Source organism: Mycosarcoma maydis, chromosome 17 (genome assembly GCF_000328475.2).
Source record: "Mycosarcoma maydis chromosome 17, whole genome shotgun sequence".
Lineage (NCBI taxonomy): Eukaryota > Fungi > Basidiomycota > Ustilaginomycetes > Ustilaginales > Mycosarcoma > Mycosarcoma maydis.
In genome coordinates, this window is record NC_026494.1 from 54832 (window position 1) to 70311 (window position 15480).

The following is a 15480-nucleotide window of genomic DNA, read 5'->3' on the forward strand; positions in this document are numbered from 1 at the left end:
GACGAGGGCGCTTGCTAAGTTATTTGTTGGCTTTGCTTGTGCATTCGCGATTGATTCTCGTATAATCACGACTCCGTGCTTGTTGGGAAGCTGTGCGTGTGATCTCTTCACCCTCCATCTTCGGTAGATGGCATTTCGAGAGTCGCCGCATCGCGAACCTTTTGCAGAATGAACCAGATCTACGAGCTGCTCGACCGCGGCTATGTGCCCGACGTGGTTCTGCGTCGCGCCATCCGAATGCTCAACGCACAGCGCATCCGCAGTCTCGCCAAACCCGAAGACGACTTTGGCAAGCACATTGGCATGAAAAAGGACTACATCCGCTCGCTCAAGACGCGCGAGATTGCGATCCAGCAGCACAAAGCCAACCAGCAGCACTACGAGGTCGACACGAGCTTCATGCTCAGCTGCCTCGGCAAGCGTGCAAAGTACTCTTGCTGTCTCTACGAAACAGGCAACGAGACGCTCGATCAGGCCGAGGAAGCCATGCTGAATACGTACTGCGAAAGGGCGCGTCTCAAGGATGGTCAGCACGTCTTGGATCTCGGTTGTGGTTGGGGCTCCTTGTCGCTCTACTTGGCCGAAAGGTATCCCAACTCGCGTATCTATGCGCTCTCCAATTCGCGCACTCAAAAGATCTATATCGACTCGATCGCTGCGGAACGCGGCTTCAACAACCTAGAGGTTCACACGGGTGATGTCAAGACGTACACGTTTGCCGAAAACTCGTTTGACCGCATTCTCAGCATCGAAATGTTTGAACATATGAAAAACTATGCTCTTCTCTTCCAAAAGGTCGCTTCGTGGCTCAAGGACGGTCCGGAATCGCGTCTGTTTATCCACATATTTTGCCACCGCACCACGCCGTACCATTTCGAGGAGGACGACGGCTGGATGGCGCAGAACTTCTTCAGTGGTGGAACAATGCCCAGCTTTGACCTCTTCCAGCACTTCCAACAGCACGTCACCCTGCAAGACAGTTGGTGGATCAACGGCAATCACTATGCAAAGACGTGCGAGCACTGGCTCAAAACGCAGGATGCCAATCAAAGCAAGCATGACCAGATCAAGATGCTCAGAAAAGACGCCGTCAGCAAGGGCAGCAGCGAGATCGAGGGCGAAAAGACGTTCTACAGGTTCCGCATCTTCTACTTGGCCTGTGCCGAGTTCTTTGCCACTAATGGCGGCAATGAGTGGGGCGTCGGCCACTATCTCTTCTCGAAAAAGTAGAGGGGCACCTTTTTTTTCTTCTCTCTGTAACCATAGATGCCATCCCTCACACCTCTTCCCCTGCCAGTACAGGTCTTGAGCAAACCAAACTTGGACATTGCCGAACAGTGCAGTCTGTCAATGTCTACCAACAGCAGCGTTTGTTTGTTCGTTTTTTCAACGTTTACGATTAGCATTTTGCCCATGTCATACTGACAATCACGGCGTGTGATGGCTCTGCGTCTGCGACTCGTGCGGCAAACCGTAGAGCGACCAATGAGCAAATTCAGCCTCGCCGAAGCGGAGCAACGTTGTGACACTGCCGTCGACAACTGCGACGACCACGCTCCTCCTGCCCGCCTTGAGCGGCGGGAAGGGATTGCCAGTGCTGCCTCTTCCGTTGCCTCCCTCACGAGGTGTGTTGCGAGATTTCCACTTGGCACCTGCGTGCATCCTGTTGGCACGTGCGGGGGGCGACCAGCAGCCGGGCGAATGCCGGAAGAGCCTCGCCACCGCTTTCACCGGCGTGAAATCGAGCAGTGCGATTCGAACCAGCATCGTATATACGCTTGTGTGGCGCATCCGTTTTGCCCATTCGTTCGCACTCGAGCTTTTCAAAAGCTCCTTTCTTCGTTCAGCAGCTTGCTGTCTGGCTGCTGCTTTTTCGCGCAGAAACTTTTGCTTGCCTTGGCTGAATTTGCCGTACGCCGCTCGGTTTTTGGCTTGGTTGGATGCCTTGAGTTGCTTTTCGTACTCGAGCCTCTCTCGAATTTCGTGCTCGCTCATCGTTCGCTCGACGCCTTGCCCGCCTTGTTCGGTGGCACTTGTAGTGCTTGAGCAAGCACCACCGACCAGCTCCTGGTCCGATCCGGGAACCGGGATGTGCGCAAACATTGTTTCAAACGCCCACACCGACGGTACAGGCGTCGTGCGTGCATTCAGGATCACGATCCGGAACTCGGCCGGTGGAGGATGCGATTTGCGATACAGTGTCGCCGGTCGCCAGGCGTAGTAGAATGGTTTCAGCTCATTCCTGGATGATCTTGAATGCGACCCAGGCACGAGTCGGATGGTCGAGGTGGCAGAGCAAGTTTCGGTTTGAACATCACCTGTCGAGTCGCAAGGGAGCCAAAAGTCATGTCCAGAGGGTACGATCTGCAACGAGCTAAACACGGCATCGTAAGTGTTCCACTCGATACACGCGCCCTTTTCGCCCAGGAAGCGTCGTCCATCCTGGTGCTGGTTGTGCAATCCCAGACCGAGGCCGAGACCAAGACCAGGCGCCGTCGCCGTCGCCGTCGCATTCGCTCTTCCACTCGTTCCACGGGCACGCCATGCCAGCGCGGCGATCCACGTACCCATTCTGACCATGGTGTTGCGCCAAATCCACTGCCACCAATCCACCAACGCGCTCACGCCGTCGGCTGCAAGCTGCATTATACGTCGTGGTGCGTACAGCAAAATGTCGAAGATGGTGGTGAGCTTGATCGGACGCTGCGGATCCGCAATGATACTCTTTGGCTTGACAGGCTGATTGGCTTTTGCCGAAGATTGCTGCGCCGCTTGAGTTTGGTTGGTTGTGTTCTTCTTGGCGAGCGCAGAAGCCGAGATCGGGGCGGCACGAATGGCGTCTACGATGCTCGCGCGTTGCACCACGTATCCGAGCCGCTTGAGGTGGGCATAGATAAGATAGGCTTCCCTCGTCAGTGGCTCGTCTTGCTGTATCGTCGAATCTGGCTCGCTCAGAGGCTGCATCAATGCGGCAAACGCTTGTTGTACCGACATGGGCACCAGCGCCGGCTCCTCCTCGTTCGGCTGCGGCTGCGGCTGCGGCTGCGCTTCGGCTGGGTGATAGATCTGCAGACTGCCTCTTTCGGTGAGAAACAAAGCTTCTTCAGGCAATAGCTCGTTCCATGCTTTGGTGACCAACTTGCCTGTAGCTTTGTCGACCACCTGTTCTCTCTGGATCACCCCCACGGTTTCGAAAATTTTACCCTGTATGTCCAACAATCTCGCCCTCCTCGTTCTAGCATCCCACGTGGCTCGCACGAGCGAGCGATATGCCACTCTGCGCTCTCCCGAGACGGCTGTGAACATGGCTTCTCTGCTTCGCTCGAGCAGTTTGGATTGACCACCGAAACCGGTGGGTTCGAAATCTTTCTCGCCTCGCTTGGGGATGACGATGCCGGATGCGTTGGAAGCAGATTTGGATTTAGGATGGAGGGTGGAGAGCAGGCGGAGATAGTCGGGCGCTTCATCTTCGGCGTCTGAGTCATCGGCGACGTGCGGTTCAGAGACAGGGCTAGGTTTCGAGGAGCTGGCAGTGTTGGATCGGATGTAGGCGCTCGGTGTTGCGGTGGGATCCTCCATGTCTTGCTGTACATCGAACGATGGTGTAGCGGGTGTGCGACTGGCAGAAGTGGGTGACAGAGTTGGTGACAGTGGCGAGAAAGATGATGATGCCGTTGTGCGCCGACGTGGCGTGGTGGGTGCAATGACCATGTTGGGATCTTGACAATCGATGGTCGTTGCGTGAAGCTGAGTAGAGAGTTGAGTTGCGAACGACGTTTTCTTGTCTTTTTTTTTTTTGTTGGACCCTGAATCGAAAATCGTCAATCGTGAATTCACGAATACGGACGCTGATGAATCGCGCTGAGCAGCGCTGAGCCGCGTCTCGGTCCTCACGTTTGGCAAACAAATTCGAGTGTGACACGGACGACTAGAAGCAGATGAATGGGATGTATTGGGCTGTAGATACGAGTTATACAGTCGGCGACGGCGACGGCGACGGCGACGGCGACGGCGACGGCGGTCGAGACCACACGAGCTGCGCGTTTTGATCTTCTACCTTGGTAAAGTACTGTACGCCGAGCATGTGATGTTGGTTGTCACCTGGGGTGAGAACGACGCCGTTGGAAGAGAGGTAAAACGGGATGCCGTCGGTGATGGCTTTGACAATGTCGATGTAGATGAGCCTGTTGGCGGATTTGCGCATGCCGGATATGACTCCCTGTTGGCCAAACTTGCCTTTGGCAAGGTGGATGTGATTGCGAGTCATGGGCTTCAAGCCGCCGGATGCGAGGATGAGGTCCCAAGCTGGAGCATAGGTTCCGTGGATGACTTGCACGCGATGCTCGCTGGCGATCTGCAAGGCATCGAGGTTGGTCTTCAGATGGTGCTCTTCTGTGAGGCTGTGATTGTGTGGATCGTCATGTGTCAGCTTCAACAGGTGCAGATTCTCCAACGTCAGCGCGACGTGTTGCAGCTCTACGACGTTCTTCAACGAATGTCCCTGAACCGCTCTCACCCACCACTCGGCTGAGTTTTGCTGGGACAATTCAAACCTCTTTTTCTCGTTACTCTCTACAATCCTCCTGACATCCTCCAAGCGTGGCTTTGTCTTTTTTCCGTCAGGAAGCGTGATGGTGACACTCTTGACTCTGGGTCGCTGTAGCACATGCTCTAGCAAAACATAGCCGTCGGCACGAATCTCGAGTGCTTCCTTTTCGGCACCGTGTCGTAGGATGTAGGCGAGCGCTCGCGAGAGTTGCTCGTCGCTCGATGGAGGTTTTCGTGGCGCTTTCAGACTGGAACTGGAGCTAGAACTCGCACTCGCACTCGCATTCGCACTCGACGACTTGCTGATGGACGAGGAAGCGGTTGATGGTTGTTCCGCTTTGATGGCGATTTTCTTTTGCGCAGCTTGTTGGAGCTTGAGCGCCTTTTGTGCTTCCTTTCGAGCTTTTCGTTCGAGCTTTACGTCGCTAACGGCGGGGTCCGTTGAGCTGGACGAGGTGGCTGGCTCTTGTGTCGACATGATGGCTGTCTTGCAAGGTTCGCAACGACCAGATCGAGAATCGCGAATCATCCCAATCACGAATCACGAATCGTAAAGTACGAATCGTGAATCACGTTGAAAATTGGCGTTTTTGGATAGCCAAGTGGGAACAAGCGGTCTGACAATAAGGGATGCGAAAAAGCCCCACGAATCGTAAATCACGAATCGTAAATCGTGAGTTACTCGCACGGTTGGAAGAAAGGCGAATCCGAATTCAAAGTGAAGCTCGAATTGAAACTTACGAAACGTGAATTGGTGATTGTGATTCGTGATTGGTGATGGGTGTTGAAATTCGGATTCGACTTGAAAGTGCGGGGTGACGGTGGAGTTGTGAGTTTTCGAGAAGCGCTTTCACCGACATTCTGTGATCGTGAATCGTGAATCGTGAATCGTGAATCGTGAATCGTGAATCGTGAATCGTGAATCGTGAATCGTGAATCGTGAATCGTGAATCGTGAATCGTGAATCGTGAATCGTGAATGGAGCCATCGACGTGCAAGGTGGTTATAGTGAGTGAGTGCGTCATGATTGGCAGAATTCAGCGAGTCAAGTTAACTCGAGACTGACTTGGTTGGACCGCATCGCACGACATCCCTTGCATGACTCGTTGCACCAATCACAGATCGTGAATCGCGTGGTTTGCTCGGTCGCCATGCTTTGGCGTACCAGTCAGAGTGTTGACACGGCGCCAGTCACAGAGAGGCAAACAGGCAAGGCAAAGTGCTAAAAGCCTGTGTGTTGGGCCGGGAAACAGAAGAGGTTCAGTAGCCGAGAACCGAGCGTCGAGCGTCGAGCGTCGAGCGTCGAGCGAGATTCGTGGTTCGTGATTCGCGATGGTCGGCAGAAGGACGGCGTTGGAAGAAAGGAAATCCAACTCACTGTGCACTCACTGTGCAACTCACTGATCGACTCACACCTGTGCAATTCGTGATTCGTGACTCGTGATTGTGAATGCAGCAAGTTTGGTCCGTCGTCAGTTGTCAGTCGTCAAGCGTCAAGCGTCAAGCGTCAAGCGTCAATCTGTGAATCTGTGAATGCCGGTGAATCCGGTGCAAAGACGAGAGCGATTCCTTGCGTGTTCGAGTTGGTGTTGGTGTTGGCTATTCACGATTTGACCCGCCTCGCTTCTACGTTGTGGTTTGGGGTTTCGTGTTTGTTTTGCATCTTGTGTTCCTTTCTTCCATACAAGCAAGCATAAGCATAGGCAAGCATTGTTGATCCTAACGTTCAAGCAAGATGATGACTTCGAACCCTACCTCGCCTGCCACCTACCAGGGCCACCTCACCGCTGGCGACGGTGTGCTTGCCTCGCGTCTTCACAAGCCCACGCATCCATCGTTGGTTCAGGTGATCTTCAACAATGGCTCGTACAACTCGCATCTCATCTCGCTCCAGAACTTTTCACGAGGACAACTGATCACACCCTTTTCGCCACATGCCGACTTTGCGTCGACCAAGAGCTACTCGACCGTGCAGACCGGGCGCAACACGCACATTGAACTGAATTCCGACCTGCTCTACTGCAACCACTCGTGCGATCCCAACGTCAGCTTTGTCATTGGCGATGCTCAGGACAAGTCGAGCTGGAAGGCGGTGGCGGAAAAGGACATCAGCAAGGGCGACATTTTGACTTTCTGTAAGTTGCAAATCTTTCACTCGGCTCGAGACGTCGAGCTAGCGCAAAGCTGATCGCTTCTCTTGTTTCGGCGGCGCACCCTCCTCTGCACAGTCTACCCGAGCACCGAATGGCACATGTCGCAACCGTTTGATTGCGCCTGTGGCTCCTCGTCACACTGCCTCGGCAAGATCGACGGCGCCCATTCCATCAACCCCGCCACTTTGTCCAAGTACTTTGTCAACAACCACATTCTCGAGCTCAAGCGAAACCAGATCCATGCCGACACCACCCTCTCTGCCGACAACAAGCAGCAGCTCCTCAACCTCTTGCAATAGCAAGCGCTCAGTCCACCCTGACCTCCCTTTCTTGATTCGCCCACCACACATCCATCATGCACTTGCATTCTTGACTAGAACATCCATTTGCACCACAAATCAAGCCGACAGATCCCAAGATGCCGCGTGTGTCTCACGCAACCGATTTCACGTCTGTTCTGCTGCGTGTATGTGTGTTGCTCTGGACCGGCGCAAAGTGGCCAAGTGAAATGCGATACATGTATAACCAAGACCGTGAAGCACAAACGATCGCAAACATCGGAAACATGAACAATTCTCAAGCAGCCACCATGTACTGCTCGGTGAGGACAAACGGAAACTGTTCCTCCTCCAACAGCTGCGCATACTCGCCAGGCGCATCAGCCGCGTTGGCGTCATTGTGCTTCTTGCGGCTGCTCTTGCCGCTCTGGTTGTAACTCTCCAGATACGCGTAGTGGTTCTGCAACGTAGCCATCAACGCCTTTGTTCTCTTGGCGTTCGGTCGGATGCTCACCGCAAAGTAGTCGGCAGGCAAACCGTACCTGAGCACGCTCTCGACAAACGTACGCACCACCTTGAGGTGCGCCAGTGCCTGGTATGCTTCGCTAAAGTTGGTGCGTGCTAGCCGAAGCAGCTCGGTCCAGAGCTCCTTTTCGCTATCGCCCGCCTCTTGAAGCTGTTGTCTCTGGCGTAAAACCAGCTCGTCATCCCAGGCAAAGTCGGTGCGCACTACAAACTTGTTCTCTCGGCACTTTTGCACGAACTCGTCCTTGACCTTTTTGAACACGGTCACGTTGAATAGCGCGTACTCTTCGTCGGCCGAGATCTTGTGGGACGAACGAGGAACGACCATCGACGTCAATCGTTCGTATCGAGCCTGCCAGTCCTTGACGTTGTTCTTGGGCACAGCCACCAAGAGCGTCTCGAGGTACTCGGAGCGCGCATCCACAAAGTCGTCCTTGTGAACCACGTCTGCCAGTGAACGTTGCGAGAGGTTGCCGTGCTTCTTCCTCTGCAGCTGCTGCAGCTGGCCTTTGGCCGCATTGTAATTGGCCAGTTTGTGCTTCATGACGCTGTCGATGCTATTCAGCTCCTTTGACAAGGTATCGACAATCTCCCTCAATCCCCTGTCTACACGGTACTTGCGCGTATTCCATGCCCAACTGAGCATGTAGTCGTCCAAACTCTGCTCGTTGACGAGCACATGCTGTGCCAGCGCTGCTTGGTCGTTGTTGAGCAGCGCACGCAGCGTTTCGATGATCTTGGCCACAATCTGCGTGTGCTGCGCATCGAGCTTGGGCAGCTCTTCGCTGAGCGAGATGAGCGATTCCAGAGTGCCTGTTTTCAACGGTGGCAACGAGAGTTGGCCAAAATCGTTGGAAGCCGATCCGCCATCCGAGAGCAGCTTGCTTCCCAGCTCCGAAAACATTCGGTGTGGATCCGAATCCTCCAATGGCACCGAGATGATCCAGTACGCCAAATCGGACGGCATCGTGGTTCGAGACACGAGGCGGTGCCGATGGATGTACAAGCCTAAGCCTACAGCGAGTTTCCGATGTGATGGGAGAGGTGCAAAGGTATCCAGCCGGCTGATGCACCTGCTTTCGACGAGCCAACGTTTGTCACGGCTACAGAATACTATCGGGACAGCGGGTGAGCAGCTGAGATAGAGATAGACAAGGTGACGATCGACTTGGCAAAGTGTGCTTTCTCTCTCTTTGCCTCTTTGCCTCTTTGCCTCTTTGCCTCTTTGCCTCTTTCCCTCTATTTCGTCCAGGCTGGTCGCCAGTCGTAAAATCACAAATCACAGAATCGCGAATCACCAACCAAAAATCACGAATGTGAATTGGCGCGTGGCTCGACCGCACTTGCAATCACAGAATCACAATCACAATCACAATCGCCTCACGCCTCACAGCAGCTGTGAGCGCTGGTCAGGGGTTCAACGCAGATGCCCATCGGCTTGTGCTGCGTCGAGTTTCTTTACCGTCTGTATTCACGATTGTATATTTTCAACGCTTTTACGACCTCTTTTTTGGTGTTGTTTTCTGTTTGTGTGTTTTGTTTTGGGCATCGTGAATACTATTCGTGATTCTTTGCGTTGAGGCTGATCCGATGCAAACATTTCGCGTGGGTCTCGAGCTGAGCGTCAACTGGTGACAACCACGAACCACCCTTGGCGCTTGGCTCTGGAATGCTTCGACCACTGCATCACTCGCGCACACCACCTTGGCGCGCTTGGTTATCATCATAGCGCTCCACAAGCCAGGAGCGTTCTCGCCATGAACGTCGTCCGCGAGATCAGCCGCATCAACCAGGCCGAGCTCGACATTGCCATCAGGTCGCCATCTGCGTCGTGGCATCAGCAATACAACGATTCCGCCTACATCTTTATCGGAGGTCTACCGTACGATCTCACCGAGGGAGATGTGGTCACCATCTTTTCGCAATACGGCGAGGTAGTGGATGTTAATCTTCCGCGCGCCAATCCAACGTCCACTTGCACTCACGCCAACAATAACGACAATGACGATCGCAACCGCGCAGCCTCCTCCTCACAGCAATCCAAGCCGCTCGCAAAGGGAAAGCACAGAGGCTTTGGCTTTCTCATGTACCAAGATCAACGCTCCACCGTGTTGGCTGTGGACAACCTCAATGGTGCACAGGTGCTAGGTAGGACGCTCAGAGTCGACCATGTAGCCAGTTACAAACAGCCCAAAGTGACCGACGAACAAGGCAATCGCGTCGAGGCGGATGTCAAGAGTCTCAATGCGGCTCCTGTGGAATTGGATGTACGTGACAACCGTGTACATGACTTGGCGCAAGACGACGACGCAGACTTGCAAGACCCTATGGCGGCGTACTTTCAACGGCGAAACAGGGAGCAAAACCTCGACTTGACGCACGACCCCATCGACGAAAGAGACGAAAAACGACGCAGAAAGCAAGAAAGAGCAAGGATCCGCGCCGAGAGAGACGAGAGACGCCGTAAACACGCCTCTGCATCCGGCACGGATCCGAGAGATCACGCTTCCAGCTCGAGCTCGGATCGGCGTCAACACAGTGCTAGCCACCGTGATGATGCCAACGAGCAGCATCGAGAGCCAAAACCACATCCATCACATCACAGTGCGCGTGGTTATCATCGCAAGCAAGGGGACCATGCTGGGTTCAGCCAAGCAAGCGAAACAAGTGAACCAGAAGACGACGCGATCAATCGCTACGAACGCTCAAAGACTTCTCGCAGCGTTTTAGATATGGATCGTGCGTCAGATTCAAAGTATGCTGCCTCGCGCTCAAGGTCACGCTCACGTTCGCCACCACGCTCATCTCGACACCCCAATGAGCGCAGCAGCCGACACGATCAACACGGACATCGTCGACGGCATCATCACACGCATCGACCTGCCACCTCGTCGTCGCATCATCACCGAAGCAGTCGTCAACAAAGCAGCTCTTACTCATCGTGATTTGTAGCCATATCGACTCGTGATTCACGATTGCCATGACGCATCGATCCACCATCTACCAGTTGAGTGTGTAGTGCACAATGTGTGCTTTGTCTTGTGCGCGGTGTGTGCTGATCGGGAAACGTGTCGCGCAGCCGGATCGGGCGAGATTCACGTGGAGTCGCTCCACACAAGCATGTGCGAGGCGTGAGGTTGCAGCTCACGACGCTGTCCGTGCGCGCTGTTGGCAATCGTGAATCACGAATCTTTGAATCACACAAAGTATCCTATCGGCATTTCACAGAAGTTGGAACTCACGACTTGTTGCTGCATCTCATCCGACGACTCGAAACCGAACATATCCCTCCGCCCAACACAAGACTTGACTAGTACACAACGATGCCGGACAAGCCAGTGGTGCTGCTCACCGGTGCATCTCGCGGTCTGGGGCTGGCCATCCTGAAGCTGCTGCTGGCGGGATCTGCGTCTACGTCTTCGGCGAGGTTCGCTGCCTCTCGCGTGGTCACGATCTCACGAACGCTCTCTGCCGAGCTTTCGTCTCTGCAGGCATCGTACGCATCCGATCTAGTATGCATTCAAGGCGACGTAACGTCGGCATCTGTGAATGCGCAGGCGGTTGCGACGGCAGTGCAAAAGTTTGGGCGCTTGGACTCGGTGATTCTGAACGCAGGCGTGGTGTCGACGGTACGAATCTCGTCGCTAAAGCCGCAAGAGCTGGCCGAGATGCTGAATGTCAACACGGTCTCGTTGGTCACGACGATTCAGGCGGGTCTGGTAGAACTGAGGCGATCCAAGATCGGCACGGTAGTGTTCGTATCCTCCGGTGCAGCCACGGGCAACACGGCGGGTTGGGCAGCTTACAATGCGAGCAAAGCGGGCATGAATGCTATTGCGCGAACGCTCGCAAACGAAGAAGAATCACTTGCCGTCTTCGCCATCCGTCCAGGCGTGGTAGACACCGACATGCAGACACTCCTCCGTGGTCACGGTAAGCACGCCATGAAGCCATCCGAATTCCAAAGGTTCATCACGCTTCACGAACAAGGCAAGCTGCTAAGACCCGAACAGCCTGCTTTCACCATCGCAGCTCTCGCCATCACTGGCTCTAGGACCCTGCCCAAGGGCAACGATGGTGCCGGTCTAGGCGAGCAAGGTGCCTTTATTACTTGGAACGACGACCTCTTGAACGCCTACAAGGATGAATCTGTTCGACTTTAATCGTCTGCCTCAGTCATACTACCATCTCCTGGCTTGCTCGCTCTTCTCTGCAGTCACCAATGCAAAGCGCGCTTGCTTGGCCACAATGAACCCATCGTGTGAGGCTTAGTTACCACGATTCGTCACTCACAACTTGCTCCACGCTCAACCACTCTCAACGTTACATCATCACCCACACGCTCGAATCTCGAATCCAAAATTTGTGACCAGCTCACTACAGCTTTGGTCATTACATCCAAAACACCGGAGACGGACCTTTCGAGTCCATCGAGATGTTCCGCGGCACCAACTTTGGCGACAAGGTGCGCTTCGACTTGTTCAGCTTGGCGCAGTGGCTAGCACTACTACCGCGCAGTGTGGTGGCTAAGCCGCTCCACGTCCGCTCCACGCTTGTCGCGCAACTCTTGCGCGACAAACAGATCATCGTCGCCTCCACCGCCAAGTAGCCGTACCTTGCGCATGCAAGCTCGTGATTCCACTGCAGGGCTATCAGGCTGCGACGATTTTGGCTGCGCGCGACCTGATGTTGAGCCGCACCTAGTATGCAGTACAGGCACGAAGACGCAAATGTTGAGGCTACACTATCTCTCGGCTGGTAGTACTCGTGAGGGTTGTGAGCTGGACCGTGTGTGATCGGAGGACTGCGGTGTGGAGACATGCTGCGTGCACATGAGGAAACGAAACCGACCTATGTTCACCGAGGATACGCGGGGGGTCAGCAAGACCGTGTACTACCAACGTATACGCTGATGGTGAGAGGTGTGACAATCCAGCTCGCGGTCAAGGGGCTGCACGTGTAGATGTGATGACTGACGATGGCGAGCGGCTGTCCGCCTCGTCTGCGTGTCCACGTGATGGCTTACCTTTTTGGCCGCTTGTCGCTCGGTCTCAATCACGGATGCGAAGCACTGCAGTTCAAGCGCGTGACTGCGACTGCGACTGCGTGTACGTCGAGTGAGATATCATTTGCTCGTCAGCGAGCATTCAGCACGTGGAGCGCCAGGCCGCAACGTGCAGGAAGCGCTTGTGCAGGCGGCTACTGCGCTGCGCACGTCACCGGCAGTCTCAGACGCGCCTGTGCGTCCAGAGGCTTGTCAGGACCCGACTACTCGACTGTGTAGCCGCGCACTACCCCACTCGGACAAGCCCAAGTGTCTTGCCTATGGTGTGAAGCCGTTTTTCGTGTGCAGGATCAAGCTGAGGTAAGATTCTCCGATGTGCGATGCGGATTCTTGCATGTGCACCGATCAAACATGCGCATGCCAAGTGGCAGTATGACATATGCCACGTGCGGGAGTAGGAATCGAATCAAGCGGCGATTCCAGAAAGCATCAGTCGACTCGGTAGACTGGCCAGAGGGCAGTACGGATACCCAGACGCCACGGTTGCGTGGGCGACGTACAGCCTTTGTCGAAACCGCGCTCGCTGAGCCGGTTGACGACGAGCTGGTTGGTTGGTCCAGCTGCTAGACGCCGCAATGCTGAGCATACGTCGGTCGTCAGTGCTCGTCGACGAAATGCGACTCGCAACCGCACCACCCACGAATGCGGTTCGGCGCATGTTGATGTACGTTCATATGTCCATGTAACGGTTGAGTCTGAACTGTGCTCGAACCACCCGAGCCAGCTGTCTTTGTAAGTCGCCGTGAAACGTGCCTTCATGATCGTCAACGCAGCCACGCATCACTCCGAAGTGTGTAGACTACTGGCTTGTCGGAGACGAAACGACGCGTGCCATCTTGGCTCGCAATCCGCGTACCCGCTACGCGCCGCCAACGAGTGCTGACGCGATGCTCACGGATAAACACAGCGACCGTATCGGCATGTATGCGCACAATGCACTTGCCTACCACGGTGCTATCGAGCGTGTCGGAGATGGGTGGCGCGCCACTCGTGATTCGGGATTCAGAATTGCTGCGATCCACCGAAACCAAGATCCCATTGCGCTCATACGCGGCGTTGGCGGCAGACTCGCTGATAATCCAGAATGCTACATAGGTCTCATCCAAGCCGCCAAAACGGTAGATCCTCAAGTGATTTTGTTTCATCTCGTTCATACAGCTGAAACGCAGGGTTACTTAGGGCTAGGGTTACGTTAGAGCATGCACCTCGTATATCAGATCGATGGTCGCCATGCTCGACACGCAACGCGAAGCTCGACGGGCAAACGTCACGCGAGCACATCGCACACACAAGGCACACGCAAAGCGGATCGTGGGATGGCTGGCAACAAGGTTTTGGGTGCAAAAGCGGACGAGTAACAATCACAAGGCGGATGCGAAAGCGTGAGGAGAACGAGCGATAACCCAAGCGCACCGACAATCGCTAAGCCGCTTAAGCGAGAAGCCAGAAGCCGGATCCGAGGAGCGCAGCGATGGCGGCAGCACCGGTGCTGACCTTGAGAGCGTTAGCAGTGTTACCGCTTCCGCCCGAGCCGGAGCCGGAGCCGGAACCAGAGCCAGAACCGCTTCCACCGCCAACGCCGGGAGCAGCAGTCTGGGTAGCAGCGGCCGCAGTAGCCGAGTTGAAAGCAGAAGCGGCAGCCTGGGTGTTCTGGGTGGTGTTGAGAAGCACCCGGTCGATGATGTGGACAACACCGTTCTTGGCGACAAAGTCGCTGGCGATGATCCTAGCCGTGATGTTTCCGCTCGTGACAAAAGCGCCGGTGGAGTTTGCGACAAACTGCAACTCGTTACCAGCAGCGCTGATGGCGCTGGGCGTGTTGGCGAGCGAAGTCGAGTAGACAACCGTGCCGTTGATCACGTGGTTGAGCAGCACAGCAGCGCGCTGTTCGGGCGTAGCGCTCTGCACGGTCTGTTGCACCTGCTGAATCGCCTGGTTGTTGGGAGCAAACACGGTCACAAACGAACGGTCCAGCACATCACCCAGATCAGCCGTGTCCAACAACTCGTCCAGCTGCGTAGCACCCAGCGATGCAGCCACGTCCGTGATGTCTTCGGGAATGCGCAGCACCTGGTCAATCGGCTGTACGCGGATGTTCTGGTACTGAGGTCCGTCCTGCGTCAGAGCGAACGAAACGTTGCCGGTGGGCAGCTGCACGTACGCTGTGTTGTTGTTGGCGTGCTTGGATAGCACCACCACCTGACTGCGGTTGCGCGGCAGCGTAACGTACTCGGAAGAGTTGAGCGCCGAGGCAGCGATCGTCTTGTTGTTCGTGCCCAGCTGGTTGGTGCTGATCGAACCGTTGATCACTGCATAGCCGCATCGAGACAGAAAAGCAAACGTGGTCAGCCCACCAATTCGACGCTTACCGATGCGCACTTATGCTAGATCGTCTTTGACTCACCGTGGTAAGCAAGCGTAGCGATGAGATCGTTCGTGTCAACATTGTTACCCAGCGCCTGGAACGCCTGGTTGGAGGGAGCAAGAACTGTCTTGTTCCCACCCTGAAGCGCGCCGAGCAGCTGCTGTGAGTTGTTGCCCACCGCATCCGCGAGACGCGAGAGGTTGTTGGCGCGCAGAGCGCTCAGCAGGCCTTCGGCAAACGCAGTAGCGTTGCCTGAGCTCTGCGCCATGGCACCGGCGGTAGCCGAGAGCGCGACAGTGACGGCAGCGAGGAACTTCATTTTGGAGAATAGACGAGCAGGCGCAGAGGTCGCAGGGTGCAAGGATGATTGGGCGGATAAGGCTGGCGTCGAGCGTGTATGGTGAGACGGACAAACAAGGCAAAGGCGGTGCGTAATGGGACAACGGGTGACAAAGAGTTACGGGTTATATTGGGAATGGGAGGAGGACGACTGCGGACCGGCATCTGTTTGTTGCTTGGATGTGGAATCTCCACTACCGTCAATGG

At 55.1% G+C, this 15480-nt stretch overlaps 8 protein-coding genes across 8 annotated transcripts; 4 read left to right on the forward strand and 4 right to left on the reverse strand.

The window, feature by feature from the left end:
• Window positions 1–168: 168 nt before the first annotated feature.
• UMAG_04712 (uncharacterized protein) lies at window positions 169–1230 on the forward strand (the record flags this gene model as incomplete). The annotated part of the gene is made up of 1 exon (XM_011393298.1): window positions 169–1230. The coding sequence occupies one exon, from the start codon at window positions 169–171 to the stop codon at window positions 1228–1230; it is 1062 nt and encodes a 353-aa protein (XP_011391600.1).
• A 198-nt stretch (window positions 1231–1428) lies between these two features.
• On the reverse strand, window positions 1429–3711 carry UMAG_04713 (tRNA splicing endonuclease subunit SEN54; the record flags this gene model as incomplete). The annotated part of the gene is made up of 1 exon (XM_011393299.1): window positions 1429–3711. One exon carries the CDS (start codon window positions 3709–3711, stop codon window positions 1429–1431), a length of 2283 nt encoding a protein of 760 aa, XP_011391601.1.
• A 259-nt stretch (window positions 3712–3970) lies between these two features.
• Window positions 3971–5026, reverse strand: UMAG_04714 (tRNA 2'-phosphotransferase; the record flags this gene model as incomplete). Its single annotated transcript, XM_011393300.1, has 1 exon — window positions 3971–5026. The coding sequence occupies one exon, from the start codon at window positions 5024–5026 to the stop codon at window positions 3971–3973; it is 1056 nt and encodes a 351-aa protein (XP_011391602.1).
• A 1257-nt stretch (window positions 5027–6283) lies between these two features.
• Window positions 6284–7000, forward strand: UMAG_04715 (uncharacterized protein; the record flags this gene model as incomplete). The annotated part of the gene is made up of 2 exons (XM_011393301.1): window positions 6284–6683; window positions 6777–7000. The coding sequence occupies 2 exons, from the start codon at window positions 6284–6286 to the stop codon at window positions 6998–7000; spliced, it is 624 nt and encodes a 207-aa protein (XP_011391603.1).
• Window positions 7001–7277: 277 nt separating this feature from the next.
• Window positions 7278–8471, reverse strand: UMAG_04716 (putative H(+)-transporting V1 sector ATPase subunit C; the record flags this gene model as incomplete). The annotated part of the gene is made up of 1 exon (XM_011393302.1): window positions 7278–8471. The coding sequence occupies one exon, from the start codon at window positions 8469–8471 to the stop codon at window positions 7278–7280; it is 1194 nt and encodes a 397-aa protein (XP_011391604.1).
• Window positions 8472–9261: 790 nt separating this feature from the next.
• UMAG_10674 (uncharacterized protein) lies at window positions 9262–10449 on the forward strand (the record flags this gene model as incomplete). Its single annotated transcript, XM_011393426.1, has 1 exon — window positions 9262–10449. One exon carries the CDS (start codon window positions 9262–9264, stop codon window positions 10447–10449), a length of 1188 nt encoding a protein of 395 aa, XP_011391728.1.
• A 378-nt stretch (window positions 10450–10827) lies between these two features.
• On the forward strand, window positions 10828–11667 carry UMAG_10675 (uncharacterized protein; the record flags this gene model as incomplete). Its single annotated transcript, XM_011393427.1, has 1 exon — window positions 10828–11667. One exon carries the CDS (start codon window positions 10828–10830, stop codon window positions 11665–11667), a length of 840 nt encoding a protein of 279 aa, XP_011391729.1.
• Window positions 11668–14000: 2333 nt separating this feature from the next.
• UMAG_10676 (uncharacterized protein) lies at window positions 14001–15253 on the reverse strand (the record flags this gene model as incomplete). Its single annotated transcript, XM_011393428.1, has 2 exons — window positions 14001–14878; window positions 14974–15253. 2 exons carry the CDS (start codon window positions 15251–15253, stop codon window positions 14001–14003), a joined length of 1158 nt encoding a protein of 385 aa, XP_011391730.1.
• Window positions 15254–15480: the final 227 nt, after the last annotated feature.